We start from the raw sequence: 27,117 nt of genomic DNA, 5'->3' as shown, positions 1-27,117 counted from the left end.
CATCTGTTTAAAAAATAACCAACATTACTTTTAATTGTAGAAATATTTGTTTTTTAGCGTCATCAAGTGTAAGATTTATGAACTATTCATTACAAAATGAAGCTAATTACGTGTATTTAAGCGGTCCATAAGCTGTTTTTAGGAAGCCCTAACTTCGAGTGCTGTAAAAGGGCATCTCGGCTATAAAGTAGGAGAAACGGTACTTGATAAAATAATCAAGTAACATCGCTAATTATGCGGACAATTATATGTTTATCTACGACAATTAAGTGGGTGTAGATAAAAGAGGGAGATATACAGCGATATATCTTACGTCCTGCCCAGTTGCATATTAATTACTCAGCTCTTTATACGTGTGTTCGTTAGCGCTTTTATAAAAAACCTCTTAGGTTTCTTCTCCCTACTTGATGGCAATTTTTACAATAGATACCGCGTAGATGAGCTTTATCTTCGGAAGCTAAATTAAGTTTCACAATTTACACAACTACCTGAAGGGGTTAAAGAAAGAAGGGTTCCTCGTTTCAAGACAAATACCACACAGAGCTGTAGACACTTAGAATTCAGTTTCTAAACTGCGGAAAACACTTCTTTTAACGTTTTAAGGCAATGAGGTGTGCTCCTTACACAAAGTGTCTTTGCGATGCTAGTGACTCTAAGTAATCCACTTTGGACACGAACTAAATACCATACGATGTGCTGATTAAGATTACGTGACAGCAAATAGTATCGCGATTTTCGGAAACGCAACATGGCATCTTAATTGAACGCTAATTGAGTTTGTGAAATTCTCTCCTGGGTTGTTTGTCTCTTAGTGGTAGCCTCCACATACGAGATCTTAAGGGTGTTTCGTTAAAGAAATACAACGTTGTAGATAAGACAATTTGCAATTTCAGATGAGTTCTGCGTACAGCTAAACTTAATTAGCCAAACTTCAGATTTTCCCTGTGATTTCGTCAATGTTTGGAATAATAATAATAATAATAACCCCGTTACTACGGTGTTGAGCTAGGAGTAACGTGTTATGCATATACACTGATCTATCAATTTAGTAGACAACCCCACATTCACAACGACTAAGTGCAAAGAAGCAAACTTTTTATACCTGACAAAAAAAAAATAAAAAAAATTCTGTCACCCACAACTTCGCCGTTGCTAGAACGTGGCTATCCAGTTCCATGAGATTTGTGAAAACCTTCGCCTTGATTATTGTAGCAGGCTATGCATTATTACACATAAGGAAAGTGAAGTCTCACACCGACCTGAGCATGACTTGGGACGAGGGCCTTACTTTTCAGACCCATTTCTCGACCATGAAATCGAAGACTTTCTCGGCGATGTGGGCAATTCGACAAGAGCTGACCGGGTTACAGAACGTTGATGTAATCGAAGGATACATCCAGCGGTGCCTACAACCTATGGCACTATATGCATCACCAATCTGGTCTTCTGCCCCGACGTCGTACATAAAAAGATTCCTGGCAGTCGAGTATTGGGTAATACGATGGATGAACAGGGTCACGGGCAACGCATTCACCATCTCCAGGGTTGTTTCATATGCCAACTTAAATATCACTCCCTGCAGAGTTCACATTGCATCCAGGAATATTCTTCTTCTTTCTCATATGCTTACCGGTGTGATTGACGCCCCCAGTCTTCGAGGACTTATCTCTACTCCACGTGCTGGACGCAGTAATGACAGTCCCTACCTACCGTTGCATTCTATATACTGTGTAACCTGTCCTGTGCTGTCTGAAGAATTTCTTCCCAACCAACTCAGTCAACCTTTTCAATTCATTGGCAACAGACCCTGTGAAATACTCCGAAAGCAAGCAGTACAGAGTGAAGAGCCTCTCTGAAGCGCACAGCTTACTTCAACTATAATCTTGTCAATAATTGAATTTAATAAACAATATTGTAAATATACGCACTCGTGTAAATATCGTAAATAATTGTAATTCTTGCATTTTCGACCCTTCTAGCCGGTCGGCTGTGTATAAGGGGTGAAAGCAAACACTCGCTACTTTAATAAAGGATTTAATAATATTAATAATTTAAATAATCTAAAACATGCTACCCAAAGTAAACTTCACGACATCCAAATTTCTGATACTCCTCAAAATTTTTTGTTTGGGACCTGTTTATTTTACCAGAGGAATATACCTCCACCGCTCATTTTGATTTCCTTCAGGACCTTATATACCGCTATTTGGTCCCTCTCCCGAGAGATGTATATCCACCATGCTTTGCAGTCAGTACCTTCTGGGCTGTTTGTCGTATGGACGCCAATCGGCATCCCTTACCAATCTGGTTGCCTTTCAATGAACCCTTTCTATACGGTCTATGCCTTTCTTCAAGTGTGGCCTCTATACCTCAACACAATATTCTTAATTCCATCTCATGATCTTCTTCTTATGAAGGGAAAATGTCATCCTTTTCCCTACTTGTGAAGTTCCTATATATCATAAATAGGATACTGCATGACATCCTAGTCGCTTCTTTATACAAGATGGAAATTTCATGTCTGATTCTAACCACTAAATCTCAGTTACCACTTTGAGGTCACTTGTAAAATCGATCGATCACTTTAGAGCAAACTGGCGTAGTGCTAGTCGTTAACCACACTACTTATCTTTCTATCATCAGCAAAATTTACTACTCTTTCCATCATAGTGAACGAAATAGCATGTGTTGTGCCAGGTCGCGTGGTAAAGTGGTATAAAGTAGCTTAGAGGCCTATAATACTAATGTGGAGTCATTAAAGGTGTGCTACGTGAAGGAGGCAAGCCACCTTCTCTCCCCCTCGCGACAGCCATGATCATAGGTATTCAAGCAACACGGAGAGATTACGGAGTTCACCTATGTATCGATGTAGAGAGCGTCTAGGGTCTTCAGTCAGTGTCTGCTATGGGAAAAACAGCAAATCTACAAAGTCTATAAATCGATCCAATTTATAGTGATCAGCATAAGATTTATAAGAGCAATATGCGAACTGTGTTTTCCGTAGTCTTCTAGAAAAGTCTCTTAAAATTGTCATGTCGAATTACATGCCTTGAAATATTAAAAATATTATTTTAAAAAGTGCGAGATTTATAAATGTTAAGTTAACATATCGCCCTAGCGAGTAGCACGATGGATATAATTACCGTCCTTCCCACATCGGGTAGAAAAGGATTCAGTTCGAATCCCGTCAATGACGCGAAGAATTTTATGGACTTTTTCATAACCTGGCCGAGTTAGTCGAGCTCAGGCGAGATGTGCATGTTTTTTTCTACCATAAATTAAAATGGTCCATCAAGTTCTCAGCTGCTCATTTCAACGCCAGAGATTACAATTGTGCATCAGGCAACACAGCGGTAATCCCCAAGGCAGAATACGCTGCTGCCACAGGAGGTAGTTATTGTCCGTTACTCTATTGTCAGGGAATATATTGTGAAAAAAGGAGAGGAGCAATAGACCAGGGTATGTCTATCGAGGCAAAAGTAGATTACATTGTAGAGCAGATACCTTTTTTTGAAGGGCACGAAAAGTAATATTGTTGTACACTTTGACACTAATGATATTAAGACTAGGAAAATTGAGGACTTAACGTACAGGGCAATGTTGAGAAAAAACCATGAGTTAGAATTAAATTTGAAAGTATCTGCAATTCTGCTCAGACACAATCGACGAGATTACATGTTAAGAGTCTTGTTAATCAATTCAACCCTGGAGAGAGTGTTTTTACAGGGAAGGGATAAACTGAAACAGAAGCGGTCCAAGGATATTTGCTGATGTTATTAGGGCAGCATTAAGTGGATCAGAAAACTGCTAGCTTTGGGGGGAATACACAGACGAATAGATTAACTGGAGCTGCAGGCAGAGGTGAAAGTGATTCTTACACTGCTTCTATTGGAACATGCAACTGCCTGGAGTCTGGGATTTGAAGCTTTGCTGTTGATCATCATGAAACAAGTAAATACATGAGCTGTGTTAGGGTAAGAAAGTTGCATGTACGCTAATGCTAGGAGCGTGGTTAATAAGTTTAATAAATTAAAGTACTGATTGCATCATCAAATGAGGACATTGTAGAGATATTTGAAGACCATTAGTCACTCAGGCATAGGGGATATAATACTTGAACATGGGGGGAGGGTACAATGTGTACAGAAAGGACAGACACGACAGATCTAGAAAAATTAGGCAGATTAGCTTAGCTGAGAAATGACATTTGAAGACTACAAATTCAAGGTACTACATACGGGTAATAGTAATCCCCGATTAACGTACCAACTATATTTAATCTGGTACTAGACTCAAGGCAGTGGAAAATGAAAAATACTTGGAGGTAATTGTGCAGTCACATATGAAGGTCTCTGAATCAGGGTCCAGACACTCATTGGGTTTTGTTAGTGATATACAGGAACTTTTCCAGCAGGGATAAGGAGGTGATTATCTCACTATACGACGAAATAGTTAGACCTCATCATGAGTATTGCATGCACGTCTGGAAGTCTCATTTCAGGAGGATGTAAATCTGCTGGAACGAGTGCAGAGAAGGGCAACGGTAAAGGGAACAGAAGGGTGCTATTACCAATAAAGGCTTCAGTTCTTCAAATTGCCCCAAAGTACCCAAGAATCTGGAGACTGGGCACCTGCGAGGAAATGTGACTGAAGTGTTTAATGATTTAAATAGATTGATTAAACTCAATACTGATGGCATTCTTCCTCAAGCTCAGACTTGGGGTGGAATAAATTCAAATCGAGAAAGAATGGTTGCAAGATTTCCGCTACCAATACTAAGGCTACAAATAGCAACACGGTGTTTTTGTCCATAATACAGAAAACCGATGGAATATTACACAATTACAAACACAATAATCCGAGGCCCCAGCCTGATTTGCATTGGCTCTTAGTATACACACAATTAATAGATAATACCTCAGAAGATACGTATTTTAAAACACTTGTTTCATTTTTTCCATTTTTTTTTGCTTGATACGAACTTGTTTGAATAAGATACGAATTTGTTCGAAATTATAAGTGTATATAGGACAAGTAAATTCTAATATAAGGATTATAACAGAAGTATAGCTAGCATCTTCAGAAGTATCTTCAGGTATGCGTATACATTTTAATTTCCTTTTGTTGCGAGAAAACAAGAACTAATAATATGTGTTTGTAAAAGTAAGGAAATAAATTAAAACAACTCACAGTTCATATCCACAGTAACATATGTGGTAATAGGGACGGATATATTGTTGTTCGATGCCTGGCAAGTGAATACAGCCATCAGATCATGTCGCTTGAGTGTTGGTATCTCAATTTCATTGCGGACGACTCCCAAAGGACTGACTTCGTAACTGTCGTCTAACAAAACAGATTCTCTCCACCAAGTTAGAGATGGAATGGGCTTTCCTGAAAATAAATAAAATATGCATAAGTATAATGCAAAATAAGAGTGAACACAAATGTAATATACATTATAATTATATTTTCACTTAACTCTGCAGGTAACTATTTACAGTTTCCAATTCACGAGACAAATAAAAAAAGAAATTCAGTTAATTGGAGGTCACAATAGAACGGCTGGTACTTTACAGACCATTTTGTAGGTCCCAATATTTTTAATTCGTTTCATGATTGGAATAATTTTTCAATTATGGTCCTATTTCATCCTCTTACCTCCTTCTGTTTCGCACACCAGATGGAGTCTGTCTCCTTCATTATGCGGCCCTATTAAGCTTTGTAAGATTTCCCCATTATGGTCAGTGATTATTGGTTTCTTAGCTGGAACTAAATAAGAAAATTCAAGTAAAAATAAGTAATGGCAAGCAAAGCAAGATACATTAAGTAAAGGTAAACAAAGAATCGATAAATCGGGAGTCTTTAGGGAAATCACTATTAACCAAACACACGATAAAAATTCTACATAATATAACTGTCAAGTTAAACAAACACCTTTATCAAACGCTTTGCCATTATACTTGGTTAAATTCATTATATAAAGGTTTCGACATTTGGAATGAGTCTGTGATTAAAGATTTATTGCAATTAATTTCATTTATCAAATAAAGAATAAAATCGGTACAATATTTAGGAGCATGACTGTTCATTTTACGGGTTTGTCCTATCGTACAATTAAATTAATGCACCCCATTTGTTTTAATTACACTGAACAACAAATTTTAAGCTTTTCAAATTTTTTCATCCCTAAATACGATGCTTCTCATGGGTTTTGAAGAGCTGAATATAAATTTGAAGTTCGATATTGCTAAAACTCACAGATTTATAGACGAATGAAGGCTGCGCTTATAGAAATTTATTTAGAAGAAACTTTTTTTTCTAGGAGTGTGGTACGCTTTATGGAGACAGTTTTGCCTACCTTCTAACCGACAAGTTTGAGGGGCATCTAAGCTGCCAGTCTAGATAATACAAGTTTGAATATGATATAACTCTTGATGTTGTAATTGGGTTATAGGAAGTCCTATTTATCCTCCGAAACATCTTGTATTCTAGACCCAAGAACTTCCTTAAATAGGTATGTGAGGCAGAGAACCAAATTGTTGAGGCATATAGAGGAACGGGGATCAGACATTTTTAGTACTGGCTGTTGATTACGAATGCCTGTTGTTTCCTGTTTTGAAGCCAACATAACAGTTACAGTTTTTATTCTGGTGTTTTAAAAGAACTGTTGGAAGACGAGGCCTTCATTATACGTCATTGCCAGGTCAGTGTTAGAGCTGACTTTTTCTAACCTACAATCCATTAAGAAGTAAATCAGTTTGACCGTTTCTCTTCTTATAGTTATAGCTACCTGTGTTGACCAGTCAGAGTTTGGGTGTCAACCTATTTCAGATAAGTGTGTTTGCGAATCATAAAGTTTGGCGATGGGACGTGTATTGACATTAGGAGCGAGAACTCTTTCATTAGAGATACAAAATATTTAATATCATCATTATAACAAATAAAATTACGTCGATACTATCAGAGGCTCAAGGGCTGCTGCAAACAGCGTATTTGACATCACTCCATCTTGTGGTACGCCCCAAGTGAAGGTGGATTTGGCTTATAATTCTTGATAAAATACTATTAAATGTCTGGGCATCGATATACCCTTAATAATCTGCAATAGTTTGCCCTCAATGCAGAAATACATTTTCAAGGGCGAGTATTGACACAGTATCAAAAGGCGCCTTTATACTGAAGAATATGATGTAAATTTGGGCCTTTTCATTCAGGGCTTGTTGCATTCCAGGCCAATGCCCAAGGCACTGTTGTGTTAATTCAGGAAGGATGGTTTTTCAAAGAGTTTCAGTAGTGCACAAATGATCGATATAGACCGGAATTCAGAAGGGTCTTTACAGTTCTTCATTGTAGGCAAAAACCTAACAAAGTGATTCTGTCTTTTCCGAAGAGCTCCATCTCTCTCAGCATACTTTCTGAATGTTTGTAACAATACATGAACAATATAGGCACTGCATATCTTTAAAATAAAAATAGGGAACTCGTCGATGCGGGTCATATACTTTTAGGCAGAGAATTCATAGCATGAATGAGATTTTCTTTTGATAAAGAACCATTAGATAATGTAATCCCATACAAGACGCTACTCGCTGCTACATAGATTTGTTATATCCTATTCTCCAGCTGATTTTCTTGCACTTTCCTAGCTAGATCCACAGTGGAATGCCTTTCAGACATAGCCCAGTAGTTCTTGAATGTATTTTTTCCCATTTAAAAAGCGGCAGCATTTTTTTTACTGTTCTTTTTGAATATTTTAGTTTTGGAAACACCTCTTCAAAGTATGCTCCTAGTCTTATTCTTTTTTTTTTTAATACGGCTCTTTTTTTTCCCTTGTAATCCACGTGATCGTCAATTTTTCCTGATTTTTTTTATTTCCTGCAAGTTTTTTTTTTACAACAAAGCTTGTTTTAAATAAGTAATCTGAGGATCTGTGAGCGAATCTTATTTCTTTTCAGGTACACTCGTAGACAATTAATAAATAATCAAGGTCGTAAGCTTTTGAGAAATTACACAGAGCATTCCAGTTAGTTACATGTCTTAAGATATTTTAAGACGATTTCAGGTTTTGCAAAGTTTTCAGAATATATTTTCTTGGTTTAACAGTTGTACTCTTCGGTGTGCGGCTCACTTGCATAATTGGACGGCTGAATTTCACAATAAATTTACAGTGATCTCAGTTAAATTTATGTCGAAGAACGATATTTTTAATGTTTACTAGGTTATAGTAATCCAAATATTCATCTTCCATAGTCGGGAATGTTCTTAGTTGGAATAAACCTAAGGTCTGGAAGGTTACATCTAAGTATTCTTTTAGTTTCCTCATGCCTAATAGCAGATACTAAAGTCCCCAATTACAATCACTGGTATATCAGAGGCTAGATACTTTGCTATCAAAACCAAGAGTTCAGTTTGGAGTCTGCACTGTGATCCATCGGGAGGTAAATAAGATATAAGTACTTGGATTTTTTGAGCATTCCTTCTGAAGGAGGTGGATATTCCTCCACTCTTCATTTCCTTTCTGTTGCTCCCAATATAGTTATAACTAGAGAAGTGTAATTAAGAAACCAATCTGTTATGATTTAACCATGCTTCCACTGTACAAATAAAGTTGTGCTCTTCAAGGTGTAGGAAGATCTTTATGGGCAGTTGGTTAACATCGATTGTTATGTTCTGTATAAAACGACATATAGCTTGCTACCTTTCAGAATAGCAATATACTATAGTTTGTTCATTGATTTTGGTGGATTCATCACAGATGTGTTATTTTAAAAGCACCTTCCACCACAAATGACACCAAAAACTATAAAAAGAGCATGCGTTTGCTATAACAACGTTAACTAACACTTATAGCTCCGATTGATTGTCCTGCTTGTGAGGGTAGTTTTATATATCCGTGTGGAATATAGGATTAAGTAAGGAAGGGGGTAAAATAGCCAGAAACTGCCCACTGCAGCAGGATCTAACAGATAGACCAAAATCTAAGTACGCGAAAACTGAAATATGAAATTTCTTGAAAACTGAGGGTGGTGGGAAAACAAGCTGCACATTTAAATCCGACATAAAAATATACCGAGTCCACTATGTTTCTATTGCAAAAGTTTTCACTTGTATTTTTTGTGGTTTTCCCTACAGATCTTTCTTTTCAGCAGTAATCAGCTGGTTTTAACCTTACACTATGTTGTTTTTGGGTTTTAGGAGAATCAGTGACTAAGGCCATGTTGCTCGTAAATTTCGTATGTTATGATTTAACGATTTATGCTACCCTCGCCTGAGACCGAATAAGTCAACCAAGTTGTAAAAAAGGCCCATAAAAATTCATCACTTCATCCACGGGAACTTGAACTCGGGTCTTTTCCATCCGATGTTGGGAGAACGGCGATTCTACCAACTGTGCTACGCAGGAGGGTCTCGCACTATGGAGACGAGCCATATATAAAAAGTTTAGAGTAAAATTTAAATTTATCAGTGTGCACTTTTTTTTTATTAATGGACTGATAGCATTTTAGTGAGCTTCCTTTCTAGTAGGGTTGTAGTCCCTTAGCATTTTTGAGACTCATTGGAATATCATTGACTACATTGCCTACTGGACTGGACCAAGTGGATCTATGTACTAAATATATCGATTTATGTATTGTATAAATGAATTCATTTATCTATGTTTTAAAGTACGATATTTTACAGGAAACACTTCGTATAATAAATAAAAAAAATGTAAAATGAGTTATGTGAGTGAGTATGAATATTGTATAAAATTTATAAAACGGTGAGTCTGTTTAGAAGACGCCTTGTGTATTGGATAAAAATCTATGTTATTTTTTGGATTCATTTGTGTTATATGCCACAAAAGGCAACCCTTCCCAACTATCGGAAATAAACATAAGGAACTTCTTCAGATATTTACACCTTTGGTTCCCAGAACAAGATCACGCTGTTTCTTGTGCCTGGACAAGAAGACAAAGTAGACAAGACAAATATGCAATAAAGAACAATAATTTGTATCGAAAATGCAATAAAGAAAACAAATTGGAAAGTCAAAGTACCTGACTTGCATTCTCTTATAATACAGGAAGCCGTCATAACATGAATAGGAGCAATGGTCACCCATATTAATAATACTGTACAGCATTTTACGTACATTTCTGATACCTCGAGAGTAGATCACATCGGTTTGTCACCCTCCTGCACCATTCGTTCGATCAGCATCTGTCATTATCTTCTTACTTATTTTGTCCTCGATGACAGCATTTCCAATGCGACCTAATAGTTCAATATTATGCTTCTGCGCAAGTAAGAAGAAATGATTTTCTAAATAATCTTACTTATTTGCGCCTGGGTTGGTTTTTGTCATTCTCATACTGCAGTAGTTCTGTTATCCCAAGCATTTTTAAAACGACTATCTGTACAAAGAGCTGCCTACATGAAATGTATGTTGTTCCATAGTTAATTATTTACACTACACGCAAATGCTGATATGCAGAGACTCTGCTTTACAGCGAACCTCTTTATTTTATTTTTTTTCTAGCACACACAACCATGGTAACGAAAGCTTTTATATATGGAGATTGTTTTTGCGTATCGACTGTTATTTAATGTGTACAGCCTGAAAAAAGTAAGTAGATCTCTTATTATTTTTTTAAATAACAGAATGGCTTTCTGGAAATAGCGAAAACATACTTTTATGTGTCAACAGAAATGCCTATGGAGACAACTCTCGGAGAGCTGCTTTTTTGTTTGATTTTTTTTAATTGTAATGCAAAATATGAAAGACTGGGTGAATGCGAGTTAAGAGTAATTAAACAAAAAAACGAAAAAAATTTCTAACGTTGGACATGAAAATTGGTGATTTGAAATTTTCAAGAAAATAAATTTATTAAAAAAAAAAGAATGGAATGAAAGTATAAGGGATTAATTAATAGAAACAAAAATTTATACTCCAAATAATGAAGCACATGACAAGAAAGCATTGGTTAGGCGAATATTTCCGGTACATCACGTGGCTGACCTCTTTTCTTACAAACAGATAGAATTATTCGATGGTTCATAAAAAAGATTCGATTCGTTATTATCAACATTATTAATAGGCTTATTAGACCTCTCATTACACAAAACTGTCTTCAGTTCGTCGACGATGTGGGCAAAAGATTGAGCTAATGTCTTTCCATTTGATCCCACAGTTGCTCAGTAAGATTGAAATCTATACAATTGGCTGGCTAGCGCAGGCAGATGCTTGAAGTTGATCTCGTTTCACTCCAACCACTCTTTCAGATTTGGCAAGGTGGCTGGATACCATTGCCATCTTGAAAGCAGCCCTGTACTTAGGGATGATCTTTAGCTCATCCTTAAGGATGTTCAAATATGCCCTTGAGTTTTTTATTTTTTATTTTATTTTTATTTTATTAATAACAAGATACACAACAGGTAACCATTAACAGTGTATCTGAGATCAGATCAATAAACATAATAACAATAATATGAAATCCAACAGGACGATAAACATTGATATAGATTCAAACAATAAAAGCATATGTACAAAAGAGGATTGTATTAAGTTAAGTTACCGGTAAAACAAGTAATAATTAATCCGTTAGAGAATAGAAAAATAATATAACAAATAAAAAGCTACAATAATTAGATGTGAGCTAGTCACTTTGCAGTTTAAGTGAAGAGGCAAACTTGTGGATGGAGTTCATCAGTGATTGGGAGTTGTCAAAGAAGTCAATGCGAGAGTCATTTGCTGATTTGCTGATTCTGTTCAGTGGACTGAACTTCATTAAGTCCGTGTTGGCAGAGTCAAGGCGAAACGGTGTAAGGTTCCTGACTTGTCTACAAGGAGCATTGAAGTTTATTTTACTTAGGATATCAGATGCTTCGTAAATTCCAGTGATTACTTTGGCTAGAAGGGCGATGTCAGCAGTAACTCTTCTAGTGCACAGAGGCCTCAGATGAAAGTAATCACACAGCGATTCATAATACACTGAGTGATAGAATAGAGGATTGCGGTACGTAAGGTAACGGACAAAGTTTTTTTGGACTGCTTCAATTTTGTTAGTTAAAGTCTTGGTGTGAGGATTCCAGATGGGTGAACTGAATTCAAGGATTGGCAGACCAATAGTTTTATAGAGGATAACCGCATATCTGTAGCTTTTGAACTTGTATGTGTTCCGTTTGATGAATCCCAGTGTTTTGAATGCTTTGCTGGTGATTTTAAGGACATGGGCATCGAATTTAGCACTGCTGGAAAAGAGAATCCCTAAGTCGTTAACTTGGTCACACCTTTCGATGATCACAGAGTTAATACTATACTCCGTATTCATTAGTTGTGGAGATCTGCAAGATGAGAAAGAGATTACTTTGCACTTCGAGGGGTTAGCAGACAAGCCATTCAGAGATAGCCACAGAGAGAATTTATTGAGAGCGCATTGAAGCTGTTGAGAATCGGTAGTCTCCTTCACTGCTGAGTAGATCTTAAGATCATCTGCATAGAGAGCAACTTGAACATTGGAGGTGTAGATGAAAGAAGGAAGATCATTTACGAAAACAATGAAAAGAAGAGGACCTAAGGGAGAGCCTTGTGGTACTCCGCTTAGTGGTATAAAACAGTCTGAGTTCACTTGATCTATGATAACGCTCAAGGAACGATGCGTAATATAGCTGCGTAGCCATGAGAGCAAAGGGTCACGGATACCATATAGCTTAAGTTTTTCCAGAAGTTGTTCGTGCGGGACTTTATCAAATGCCTTGGATATGTCTGTGTAGACTGCATCAACTTGTAGGTGGTTATCAAGAGCTTCCGAGGTGTATTGCCAGAAAGGAAGTAAATTTGTGACTACTGACTTGCCACTGCAGAAACCATGTTGATTCTGATCAATAAAAGGCTTGAAGAATTCGAAGAGATGTTTGTGCACTGCTGTGTCGAAGAGTTTAGCCAGGCTGTTTTGCAAGGTTATGGGTCTGTAATCGCATACGTCATTTTTATCACCTTTTTTGAAAATAGGAACTATATTGACCTGCTTAAAGTGCTTAGGATACTTCCCCAGCCTGAGAGACAGGTTGAAGATCCGCAGTATGAGGGGTTTCAATGTAGTGACAGTCCTTTTCCAAAATAAGCCTGGAATGTCATCTGGGCCTCTAGTATAGTCATTTCTCATGCTTTTTAATGCCGAATTTAAATCTTCATCAGTGATAAAGAGATTAATGAGGATATCATCTTTAACAGGTGTGAAGTCAGGAAATGAGGCAGGTCTCAATGTATCATTTGTTTGAATTCTGGAAAAGTGTTTGGCAAACTCTTGAGCAATACTGAATTCATCAGATAAGAGAATTCCATCTGCGTTACGAAGTTGTAACTTTCTACTGGTAATGTTCTTATGCTTCATGAAATTCCAGAATGGTTTGATATCTCTGTGAGTAAGCAGACTATCCTGAACTGACTCTGTATACATGTTGTAGGAGTTTAATATGAGAGTTTTCACTTCTTTGCGGAGTTGACTGAATATTTCATAGTATTGACTGTCACCTGTTTGCTTATACTTGTTTCTGTAGAATTCTTTGGATTTAATTTTACGTATTAGTTCACTGTTATACCAGTGCGGGTAGGTAGAGCGTGCGGTAAGATGGGATTGAGGAACAATGTCAGATATAACTGAATGGACACAGTTAATCAGGTTGTTGGTGAGCACATCGATGCCATCCAGTTCATGATGCTCTTCATTGGGATCGGGGTACTAAGGGTAAGCCATTAAAACGTGCCCCACATCATTACTGCTTTTCTAGTAGCCTGTACCGTCGGTGTACAACTGGTTAGTTCCAGTGCCTCGTGCGGTAGCTAGATATGTGCATTTTTCCATCGGTGCTCAACAGCGTAAATCAAGGCTCATCGGACCACATGACTTACTTTCCAGTTGTACTGCGTCCATCCTTTTCATTCCTGACACTAACGCAACTATATTTTCCAGTCAGTGTCTGTGATCAGTGGCATTGGTTAAGGGGCTCCTACTCCCTTAGTTCATTCTTTTAGGTTCTTCGAGTGGTTGCAGTTACTGATGCTTTGTGGTATTACCGTATTGAATGCAGATTTAATTGTTCCACCATTTGGCGGAACAATTTCGGAAGTCCGTGAGATCTTGTCTATTCTCTATTGCTGGCGAACTTATTTAGCGACTACATAAGTTACTCCGCTTTATATCGTTTTTCTGCATATTTCATACATCGTGTGATTTCTCCAAGTTACACATTTTTGCATATTTCACGCATGTAGCCAAACCTGTTTAGTCCTAATAAAGTGGCCAGGCAGTGTATCTTGCTATTTATACTAAATTATAGAGGCGAGTTTTGGAAATCATTGGCTGAATTAAAGTTAGAATCATATTACTATTAAACATGAAGCTCTCAAATATAAAAAAATACCTGTTAATTTATAATTAATGCTCTTTATTTATAATATATTATATTTATATGATTGTTTCAATTTTTGATCTTAAAATAAAGTATGAATGGATGTACAATGATTATTAAAAATATATGAAATTAAACACATCCGTTTACTTTTAATGGGGTGTTGTGAAGGTAAATGATCTTCCACATATTTCTGTTGCCTTGTAATCTGGTTTCCTTTGCGTGTTGTATCTCCGCTCATTCGATAGAACTCCACACAACTACCATAAATCGATTAATAATCATGACTCATTGGACAACGAAGCTTCAGAGACTATCTGACTTTGTTCCTTTCGCACAATGTGTATTCGATTGGAGTAAGCGCCGAAGATTCACACGCATATTCTGTGTACTTTGCAGACTTCTACCTAATTAAAGTCGAGTAATAATTCTTGAAGTTCCGACCATGATAGGGGATGTCTAACCCCTACTTGCTCTGCAATGTAATTTTTTTTTCCCTTCGTAATCTCGGAATAATTGCGAATATCAGTTTACTTTTATCCAGAGCTTCAAGACTTTTTTAAAAATTCTTCCACGAGCTCAACTTATAAAAACATCTCGCACTTTTTTCACAAAGGACTTTTTTTTGCTATCTTCAAGGAATTAATTATAAATGAAATTCTCCCTTTTTTACACCAAAATTCACACTGGAAAATTCCATAAAGACATTGAGAAGTTGTTGATTTTCCCTTTAATTACGAAAATGGCGGTGAATATCGCGTTCACATCCAATTAGGCCAGCAGATTAGTTAAAAAAACATAAAAACTTAGGTAATAATTAGCAATACAAGCTAAAAATTGGGATCTTACACAAGATTAAATCATTTACACCACACTCCATAAAGAGGTGGTAATACTCGAAAAATGAAATCGGTAGATCCTTTGTGACAATAAACTAGACAATTCTGGAAGTGCAATAAGGTTATAGCATGGCCATGATATATGTAAATTATACTCACACTTGACGATCTTATATTAGAAAACGCAAAATATTACACAAGTCGTTATATATGTCTCGAATAATAACTTACATCCAGAGGATTGCATTGAACTCGAATGGAAATTTCGATAGCCCAGCAACGATAGTTTTCTCTTTAAATACTTACACACATCTAGCTTTTACACATCTTAAGAAACATTTGGATCAGCTCTTTGTATAAAGGTAATCGTTGTTTCTGCACCATTTTCTGGAATATATTAACAGCATTAGAGGAAGTTTTGATAATTTAAATTACTAATTTTCCTCATTTGGCTGAAATTAATGTTTCTCTCAGCGGATAATTGGATCGGGACAAGTGTTTCTGTCAAATGTCACCTTGACGATGAATAATGGATGTCCCAGTCCATTAAGCAATAGTTCATCTTGAAGAAATTACCATATAATGAAGGATGTCCAAGACATGATGATAATTAGGAATTAATATTTCCAAACTTTGTTGAACCAAATGGTTTCAGAGGAAATCAGTGACATTCGCCGATTCTTTCTCGCAATCACGGCCTTGATTGCAGGTTCTCTGAGGACTATCTCAGACCTTGTAGACTGTGCAGCAAATCGAAGTTGTTAGTGCCGTTGAATTTAAGGTCTTTTCATCTTTTTTTTTTTATCCGGTATAATTCCAGTCATTATCTAACCTATTTCCGAATACTCGGAGAAGAATAGCCAAGCATCGCGTGGATGTGTGTGTAAATATTATCAGCAATGTAACAGATAAAGCAAACAAGGCGAATTACTGTAGGCCTGCTCTTAGAGAAGGTTCCTCGATGGCATAGCTAACAATAGTATGTTTTGATCATCAAAGCTGTTTATCTCAGATGATTAAATGCGCTCATGGAAATATAGAGTAAATAGATCCATGCCAGTGGGCGAATATTTTATAAGAATACAACAGAAATCTAATTTCAGATGCTGAAACTCTTATTTCATTAATGATGAAATCATTTGGACACCAATAACAAAATGTAAACTTTCAAATGGTGTAAGAATCACAAAGATGTTTCCAAAAGGTATTTTTGAAGGTTATTTATTTTATTTCAGTTAAATGCACAAAATGTGTAAAATTCTCGGTGAAAGTATGTTAATAAAATATAATTAATGACATGCACAATATTCAACAATAAGGTTTAAAACATATCCACTTTAAATTAATATTAATCTGGTTCATCTTAACTTAACTCTTGTTGCCAATTGGAGTATTTTAAATTATAATAATACAGTTTAAGGAATTTTCAGTACCGTTTCAAGTAATGATAGTCTTAATTAACAGCTCTGAAACCAAATTACCAATGATACTTAGAATGACGTCCCAATTCCGAGTTCGAGCCTTCCTGAAGTCAACCCGACATCGATACTGTCCGTCGTCCTCTTCCATGACGGGGTTCAACTGCAGGGTCGCAGGCCTATGCGAAATACTGAGGTAGGCTCTTTTGTCCAAAACATCGCTGGCGGCGTGTCTAGCTTGATCTAAGCTGCCCCTGCGAGCATCGAGGCTGTATAACGGCGTGGTCGACTCGTCTTTGTACCAAAGTACCAGAGCAACATCGTCATCTGGCGGAGGTGTAATGTTGCAAGGAAGGGTGACCTTACCACCCGCGACGGCAAATAAGGTCTGTGGTGGGTCTGGAAAGAGAAGAGGGAACACGATTATGAGAGACATTTGTAGCCCTAAACACCCTGACCTCCGACAATTCTCATGTTCTGTGTATCATTCTTTCGTCAAATCTGTCGCTCTCTCCAGCGATTTGTCTATCCAATCATCCATCAACATTTACACCTTTTCTTTTTGTCCTTTCTCTCTCTGCATTTATCTATCTATCATGTCTCACCCACCCGTGATATAACTTTTCTAACTGGACAACTGATAGTTGTACTCAACAAATGTATCTGTCTATTACCACGACGCCTACCTCTTGACAGCTTCGACTCAAAACAGTAGCGCTTATGATCATGTAAACTTGAGAATCGAAAAGTTAGACATAATAGGCGACAGCAGTTAGGTTTTTTTTCTTTAAGAAAAGAAAAAGAAAATCCCGAACTTCCATCCTCGTAGCAAGATTCGGTTAATAATTTAAAAGCAAAGTAACACTATCAATTGCTAGAATGCGCTAACGTTTCTTTATTCGCAACGAATTTGAATATTTGTACAATACTAACGAATCCCCAGTTTCATTCACAAATTGTGATCTCTTTGCATGCTTTTTTTTCTATGCCTTAATCATATCTGCGATTTTCTTCTCCTCTTCCTACTTCTGCTCTTTAATGCCTTCATCTAGTAACATTTGAATACAATAGTCGATCATTTCCGGGAACTATGCAACAAATCTGTTGGCAAATTCCGAGATACTATCACGGATTATTACCCCTAATGTCCAAACATTTGTAGTCACGCATTCCTAGGATGGTATAGGCTCATCGTGCAAATTTGATCATCGCCTTTTGGAATACTTCCAAATGGTTTATTTCGTATCGGATAATCATCCAACTTGCAAGCTAATAAGAAGTTTCCACCAGCAGTTTTTCACTACGTGTTTTATATTTTCGATGCTATTTTTTTTTATAAAATACGATAAAATGCGTATTTTTATGTGTATAATATGGATAATACTCTCAAGAGTTGTTTTATTATAATAATCAGAAGCAGAATGGTATTTTTATTCAATAACGAAGTCTTTAAATATCTTTAAATCAAAAGGTATTCCATGTACAATTATTGAGGTTACTTTTCGCAATTCATTTCAGCCATAAAAATTAAACACTTAATTTTCATTAGATGTGGATTATTTACACAGAGTGGGAAAAAATTAGTGAGACTGAATTAAAATGTATACACATTACTCTACCATTAATATCCGGACACCCCTCCATAGATCGGGAAACAGGTCCAATGCATACAACACGTCAGAGAACCTGCCATAAATATGCACACTTGGCTTCGAACAGACAATTGCAAAAGTGGGCATGCAAGATGACACATTCAAGAGAATTACCTCAACAAATGCTAGACTCGAACTCTACCAGCCTGATGGCCGTTCTTGGGTGTGGCCAATGCCAGGGGAACAGTTCCTTCCTGATTGTATCCTCCCAACAATGAAGTTTGGTGGAGGCAGTGTCATGGTATGGGGTTCCTTTCATGGTTTAGCTTGGGCCCATTAGTCATTATCGAAAAAACTGTGAATGCTGTGCAATACCAGGACAACCTAGACAATTCCATGCAATTGCAACATTATGGCAATACTTCGGGGAAGGCCCATACCTGTATCAGCAAGACAACGCGCCATACTATACTGCTCGGGTCGTAATAGAGTGGTTTGAGGACATGGGTGTAGAAAAGTTGGACTGGCCAGCCCAGAGTACTGATTTGAACCGTATCGAGCATCTTTGGGATGTATTGGATCGTCGGGAACGTGCACATCGAGATGGCCCAAAGAACAAGGCCGAACTGGTGGCTGCGTTAAAGGCCGAATGGAGGAACATATCACCTGACATTTATAAAAAGCTGGTTGAGAGTATGGCGCGAAGATTGAAGGCAGTCATAAAAGCAAAAGGTTTCAGCACAAAATATATATATATTTTTTGTCTAAAGGCAGATTTCCGAATATTAATGGTAGGGCAGTGTATAATGCAAGTATTTAGTAGAGGGAGCTAGAGAAGCATAGAAGTGTGACCGTCAAAAACCAAAAAAAAAAAAAAAAAAAAAAAGAAATGGTACAACAGATCACTGTGAAATTTTGCGGAAAAGCGGGGGAAAACTCCTAATGAAACATGAGAAATGTTACGAACAGCTAAAGGGATGTGGTTCTGTTCTGAACACATATATTTCGGTGGTTTAAGCGTTTTAAAGAGGGTAGAGAGAGAATCTAACAGACGTTCTTCGAAGTAGAGAATCGAAATCGAACTATAACCCGAATTGGCGGACAAAGTGCGCAATTTGTTAGTAAGTGCCCACCGATTAATAATGCCAGCAAGTGAGTTAATGAATAAGGAGTCGATAAGGTCCATAATTACCACAGACGTGGGGAAAACAGAAAAATTTGTGAGAAATTCGTTCCACGCTGTTTGTGTGATGAAGAAAAGTCAGACGATTGCATGCTTAACCACCCTCCTTACTCTCTGACTCTTAACCACCCTCCTTAGCTTCACGAGACTTTCTTCTGTTTCTCGATTTGAAACTTAGATTGAAAGGATGCCGAGTTGGTTGTGTTTTTCGAAATTTAAAAGAATATTTTAGCAGAACTTTTATACAATCAGAGTAGACGAGTTTTCCATATCTTTCCAAAACTTGTATGAATGCAGTAATAAGTATAATGGGTTCTCCTTGGGGGGGGGGCATTTTAAGAGCGATAAGTAAGAAAATAATTTATTTATCCATATTTTGCCTTATTTGAAGTCATTCTTATTAGTTTTTTGCCGCATTGTGTATATACTACGTTATGTCAAGTGCGTAGTTCAATTTATTCCATAGTAAATCGATAAAAATTGGTAAATACACGAGAATTATACAGTTTAATACACATAATTTAACACTAACGCCCATAATCTTAGTCTTTGGCTAAGATACACCAAAACAGCCAATATAATTTCTTCCAATCCAAAACTATTGTGTTTAAAATAACCACAATTTAAAAGAAAAATGATTTACAATTAATCTCAAAGAACTTTAACTTGATCGATGAGTAGATAAATATAACATTTTAAACAGAGAAGGTGTCATGAATTTCCCATATACAGAAAAATCCCGTTACAATGAATAACCTTTTAAAGGAAATTTAATTATAACGAAAATATTTTCCAGTCCAGGAGGGCCCAACAATTTACGTTATTATTAGATAATAATAATAAGCTAATGCCGTTTTGTTAACTGCAGTAGTAAAAAAATATTCAATGATTAAAATAAGGAAAACCGGATTATTTTATGTGCTAGTTTTCAAACGGCTATGCAATATATATTTTTTTTTGGTTTCTGGAAAAGCTCTCTAGTGACTTTGGTTGTCAATTTTTTCTGATCCATTTTTGACCCTCCTGTAGTAGATCATTTTGGGGAAGTTCCTTTTCTTTCTTTCTTTCTCTAGAAATTTTGAAATAAATTGATGCTCGAATCGAAAAGCATTACAAAGCAAATTAAGGAACCATAATGAAAGAAACCCGCTTTTTTCGTGATTTTCAAATCTTTCGCTTAGAAATATTCCAATAATCGGTTTCTTCAATTGAACTAAATTTGTTTCATTTTAGTCCATAACTGAATAAACTAAAACAGAAATTACTACTTCGATATATCAAAAAACGCAGCAGAATTTATTTGGGCAAGTAATGGTTCTCTTAAAATAATTTTGAACGATATTGGTTACAACAAAATTCGGTACAAACCGAAATGATTCAGGCTTCCCCACAAAATTCTTTGAAATGAAATATTTAATATCAATATATGTAAAATAGGTATATAAATATATCTTACTATTAGCTATAAGCACAATATTAGATATACGAAAATGTGACGTGGATGGCCTGTTCTTTTTTTTCCAAATCCAGGAGTATCCGGATAATTTGCCTATACAGCGAATAGTGAACTCTGTTCGCAGTGGATTGGACGTCTCTTTTATTCCTTCTGTAATGTATGTGTGTTTTTCTTTAGGCTGATACTGTCTATTCGATGAGCAGAGGTGAGTACGTAGTTGTAAGGGCGAACCTTCAACTGCATCAACACAAAGGCATCGCATTTTGTCTCAGATCATTAGAACAGATGAAATTGAAAATTGACTACAAGCAACTCTGTAAAGATTTCTTTCTTTTTTATTTTTATTTCCTGCTGATTTTTTTTAAAGATGATATTCATGATGAAGATGATGATAATGATTTCTTTCTGAATAAGCTGTATTGCTAGTATATGGAGGCTCTTTTGAACCTAATTGTTCATATATTTATTAGGTGGATAGGCTAGTCCATATTTTATAAAGATAAACAAGGATGGTGTTATTCCTAGAAAAACCATGAACGTGTCCTGGGAATTTAATTTACATCGAAAACAGATACGCAATGAGCTTTCTGAACTAATTTTAATATGTATTAACTTGTTTTGTAACTTGAAGGTATGTTTGCATGTACAACTCAATTATTTCAGTATATCTTGTTTGTATGTTTCGATTTGAACATTTGAATTTAAATCGAGTGCTTTTTAATTTCTGAATTTCAGATGCGTTCTGATTTGATGTTAGATGTTTGCGCTTTCCGATCTTGTTTATGAGGAACATTGTAAATAAATCAGTAAATAATGCTATGTAATGCATAAGTTTATCATTACGACCACTCTGTATGCACCTAAATTAGATAAATACCAAATTCCATTTAATTTTCATAAATATTTATAATTTAATTATTTAAAATTAAATGTATCGCAGCTAGTCAATTGTATATGCAACTTGTAATTTCACGAGAGAGAGAGAGAGAGAGAGAGAGAGCAGATTATTATAACCAACATCTTCAGGGGATACAGAGGTAATAATCTATCTCAACAACATATTTTCGAACCTCCATAACGATAAATAAAAAGTGTCCAAATGAATGTATGGTATCCAGCAAAATGCTAGTAATATAATTTTAATTATAAACAGCAGTAATGTGGAAGATAATTTTAATTAATTTATCAACTAATCAATGATTAGTTGATAAATGTAAATCATACAAATGTAAAATTGCATTACTAGTAGATAATTGTAAATTTGTTTTGTTGGTAAATGAGAGGGAAGTACAGAAAACTAAGGTGTGGTGAAAAATGTCGAAGAACGAAGTTGTAGCATATTTTGCAAAACAATTAGCATAGAAAGCAATTCCCTGCTAATAAAGATGAGTACTCAGGCATGTTGGGGGCATAAAACTCAACCTCTAAATAGTGGGTCTTGGCATAGGAGGAAATAAGTAGAAAGGACGTGATTAATAGTGTTCTGATAAACAGATATGATGAGAAATGACGTTAGGAATAGGGAACGTTAACAGAATAAAGGAGAAAAATAAAAGAATAAAAACTGAGCTCTCTAGGTGGCCTCATCCTCATTATCCCCTGAATTTTCGTATGTTGTGGGAGAGGATGGTTGTTACCTGCAGATCTTTAGGCCAATCTCAGCCTAAAGATCTGCAGTTAGCCGTCACTGAGTTGCATGTGTTACAGGTCTGATTTAAGATCACTGTTTGAAAGATGCATGGTTCCTTGCGCCGAGTCATCTCGATTATATAAATATTCTGCAATAATTGCTTTTCCAGTAAGGACAGGAACAATCATAACTTTGTTCACATCTTTCGATATTAAGTATTTAATTGAGGATTGTATTAATTCCAGTGCTGTTATATGAGCGACAGTTGTATTTTGTGCAGTGAGGGCTGAGACAGTCGTAATTAACCCTGAAGGGAATAGGGATGAATAACATCTCTGGGGATGGCTGGAGTTGCGCATATAATGCAATGGAAGCATTCACGAGTTAGCGGATATATGAAAAATAAGAAACAGATCGAGACTACCACGACGCCTTATCAGCCGTGGGCAGATGAATTGGAATCCATTGATACTTTAATGATGCTACACTGTTAAGAAGTACACTGCTCCCCAAAATTACCAGAACGAAATGTTTTTCATGTATATAGTTTACTATGAACAGTGTCACCGAAGGCGAATATTTGATGTTATAGGCATTGTGGTATGCAAATTCCGAGTATTCAATAGAAATCGACCTACCACCTTACAGACCCTCACGGGTTGCAACCACATTGCTTTGTTACCCTTTTTTTTAGCTTTCTCAGTGGGACAGCCACATCTCCAGTACTCATGATGGCAAGTAATCGTCGTTTCGATGATTCTTTGAGATGGCGGTTCGTTGGACGACTTGAAGCCGGCAAATATTGACTTAATGTATTCACACAGTGTCATCTCGGCACAATGTAAGCAGTTTCAGAAGACAGGAACCATTCTGAGTGGATAGCACAGTGGTATCGACGCCGTCCTCCCCACACCGGGTGGAAAAGGCCCGGGTTCGAATCCCGTCGATGACGCAAGAAAGTTTAGTTGGCTTTTTTCACTCTGTGGCTGAGTTAGTCGGTCTCAAGCGTAGATAACAAGGTTTCCGCCCCTAGAAACTGGGATTTTTCGTACAGCAAAATAGACAAATCGATCATAGAACACACGCAATTTACGGACATAATACACAGTGCAAGGAAGATGAATTTAATTATTCGGGTGGCCTAAATATAATAGTTTGGTTTTTTGTAGACAGGAGCCATTACAAGAAGATCTGGCGAAGGTCGCCCGAGGGATTCATTTACCATATCAGACAGCTATCTGGCTCTAACAGCAAGGCGGAACCCCACGACGTCCTTTCATAAACTGTCTCTTGAGGTTGCTTCAACCACAGGTGAAAACGTTTTAAACCGGACTGTGTTAAGAAGGCTGAATCAAGTGTACTCTACGCAAGGAAGCCAATGGTTTGTATCCCATTAATCCCAAATCACCGCAGAGCTCGTCGAACATGGTGACGTGAACGTGTGACTTCGAGCCCTGACAAATGGGGTACAGTTCTGTTCACTCATAAGTCTCGTTTTAGTCTACAAACAGATTTTAGACGATATTTCACCTGGAGACAAAGACGGATGTGGTACCATCAGTCCAACATCTCGTGTGGGGCGGAATAATAATAAACGGCCTCATATCTCATCATGTTTTTGATAGGCGTACTGTAACTGCCCAGAGGTACCGAGAACAGATCCCCGAATGCTATGTACGACTTTTTAGGGGTGCGGTTGACCCAGATTTTCTTTTCATGCACGACAACATCACTGCACATAGAGCTAAAGTTGGGGAGAAATACCTTGAAACTGAAAATATCCAACCACTGCCGTGACTAGCACGATCACCAGACTTAAACTCGATCACACATGCATGGAACGCCTAGGAGTCGCACTGCACGACAACCGCCAACTCCTCGGTTACTTGGTGAGTGAATGGCTGCACTGGTGGAAGAATGGGATTTGTTGCCACAGAATCTTATTGACACCCTTATATCGAGCATGGTTCACTGTTGTCAGACCTGTTTAGCCGTTGAAGTGGATCATACGCCGTATTGATGTAATGTGGTCATATTTACGAGCATCTTGTATCGACTTCTGCAATGTGATATTTTTGGAAATTCTTATACAACCCCTATAAATGTCCCTTATACCAATCCGAAGTTTCTAGGTCTCTTCATTTCATTGCTAATCTATGGTACACTACCATACCAAATTTCGTCCCGCTTCATTGCAAGCTGCACAAGTTAATCCATATTTTCTACGTGTTCTGTTAATTTTGTCGAAAATGTATTTATAATTTAGTTATCCAGAGCATAAACGGACATGACATACTACAACTGAAGTACGCACAACTGTACTAATATAACTTTTTCAGGCCGATAGGGCTATTCAGGTGGGTAAAGTGCCTGCCTGGCAACCCAAAAGTCGCGGGTTTGAATCTCCCCTCGGGCTTGGATCAGAGTAAAAATGCAAAAACTTTGGGAGGTGCATTATGACCACAGAAGCTGATGCACTAAAAATAAATAACTTTATTAAATTACAAACTTCTTACGTGAACAGCAAGCGGTATATGCTAAATCATGCTTTCATTCAAAAAAATTCTTAACTATTTATTTAAAGTAGCGATTTTCGTTCTTAACCATTCGATCTCAAGCATAAGTTCATAATCCCTTACTTCGAACAGACATCATACTAAATTAATATACAGTCATATAATTACGTACGTTATATAATCCACTGAGTGGACAGAAATCATGGGATACCTACCTAGTAAGGGGTAGGCCCACATTTCGCGGGGATAAGGGCAGTCACACGGCCAGGTATTTAGTCCACTAGTTCACAAAAGCGTTCCACAGGTATTTCCATTCATGCTTGCTGCACCGCTGTCCATAATTCCGTCGCATTCTTGGGTGGAGGATCCAAAGCTCGAACGGACCTTTCCACAGGGTTCATGACCGTTGAATGGGGAGGCCATTACATGGTGGTAAAATCTGTAGAAAGCTTTTCGAACCATGTTTCAATCACCACGGCCCTGTGGGGAAGCGCATTGCCCTGCTGGAAGATTGTCTGCAAGGATGGACACGTAACATGGACCGTTCAGAAATGTGTCTAGACGTACCAGAGGTCCCAACATGTGCCAGTTGAACCTGCCCCAGACCATTACCGACCGTCCACCTGCTTGAAGAGTTCCTCGTTAACCATGACGAGTGCATAGCTTCGTGCGATTTCCGCCAGATACGCAACCACCCGTGCTCTCAAAATAACTAGAAACGGAATGGGACTCATCGGACCAGGAGACCCGTCTCCAATCATCGAAGATCCAGTGCTGATGTTCTTTCGCCCAGTTGAGGGGTAGAGACCTGTGTCGTGGTGTTAGCAATGGGACTGTGGTGGATCGGTGGCTCCCATAACCTATTGCATCTAATGATTGCCTAATGGTCTTGGTGGATGTTTTTGGCACCTCCCTCGTTGAAGTCGGCGGTGATTTGTGTCACTGTCGCTCTCCAGTTGGCTGAAACAATGCGACACAGACGTCGACGGCCACGTCCACCCAACACCACCTTTCTCCACCCACAGCGCTGTCCACGATGAGATTATTTCGGAAATGGCGTATTCCTGATACATTTTGTACTGTCGAACGGGGATAGTGCAATTTCTGTACCACCTCCGCGATAGAATGACCCATGCTTCGGGTACCCACTATCATCCGTCTTTCAAAGTCGTTTAACTCACGATGTTTATCCATACTGACATCGAATTACCGTCTACGTGAATGCAGTGACGCAGTGTACTTGCCAAGCAGTTCGTCCACTAGCGAGAGGGGTGATAGCGTAATCTTGTCCAGGAATCAGGTATCCCATGAATTCTGTCCTTTCAGTGTATATTTTAAGTCATAAAATATAAATAAGATATTAGTCCGTAAGTGCATTATTTCTGAAGAAGGGTGTGTGTTCAATGGCAGATTTGCATATTTTGCGGCGTAAAATCCTGGAATAACTGAAAGGGAAAAAAAAAAAACAAACTGCAACTTCTTTCCGTCCGAGATCTGCTAAATACTCCATTGATTGAAGAAGACATTAGTAATTCTTGCCGTTTTCGAAGAGAATCGAACCAAAACGAGTGACAGTATCGTATCAACTAGGCCAGAAAACGGAGAATTTTGCATTTTTCTCCAGACACGTCGGTCTTTCACCCAGCAAACAAGGAATGAACTATCAGAGCAAACAACAACACCTCAAGCCTTAGTTACCTTAGTATACAGAACACACAACAATTACTAATACTTTTTGAACAACCTTCACATGTATAAAATAAAATCTTTTCTTTATTGCAAAAATAAGTCAACTAAGAGCTGCAGCCTCTTTACCCTTTTTTTCAAAAGAATCGCACAAAAGGAATATTTTATTTTATTTCTTTTTAAATTGGAAAAGGTGGTTGTAGAATAGATGTCTAAAAATTCTTATTCCTCCAAACAGTAATCAGTTGTTGTAATAAACTGCCTAATTTCGTGGAGGTTGATGGTTTAGGTTCGAAAAAAGTATTGAAAGGAATGGGAATATGTTTCTTTTTTTATTATTTATCCTGGCTGGTGTTGTATAAGTTTTATTTCCTTGCATCACGTTGTCAATACTAATACT

The 27,117-nt window shown here is 37.4% G+C and overlaps 1 protein-coding gene across 1 annotated transcript in view; it reads right to left on the bottom strand.

Annotated features, from left to right (window-relative positions):
- Positions 1 to 27,117, bottom strand: part of LOC150080058 (protein turtle-like) — a 189,802-nt gene that overhangs the window by 26,648 nt on the left and 136,037 nt on the right. Inside the window, exons 2-4 of the mRNA XM_090382042.1 lie at positions 16,718 to 17,053; positions 5,662 to 5,772; positions 5,191 to 5,394 (exon numbers count right to left, since the gene is read on the bottom strand). Coding sequence (XP_090238168.1) covers positions 5,191 to 5,394; positions 5,662 to 5,772; positions 16,718 to 17,053 — 651 coding nt within the window. The remainder of the gene's footprint in view (positions 1 to 5,190; positions 5,395 to 5,661; positions 5,773 to 16,717; positions 17,054 to 27,117) is intronic.

The sequence above is a fragment of the Mastigoproctus giganteus genome, chromosome 9, assembly GCF_048544385.1.
Source record: "Mastigoproctus giganteus isolate SK-2022 chromosome 9, ASM4854438v1, whole genome shotgun sequence".
Taxonomy (NCBI): Eukaryota; Metazoa; Arthropoda; class Arachnida; order Uropygi; family Thelyphonidae; genus Mastigoproctus; species Mastigoproctus giganteus.
Note: the sequence above shows the minus strand (reverse complement) of the source record. Positions and strands in the feature narration are given on the sequence as shown.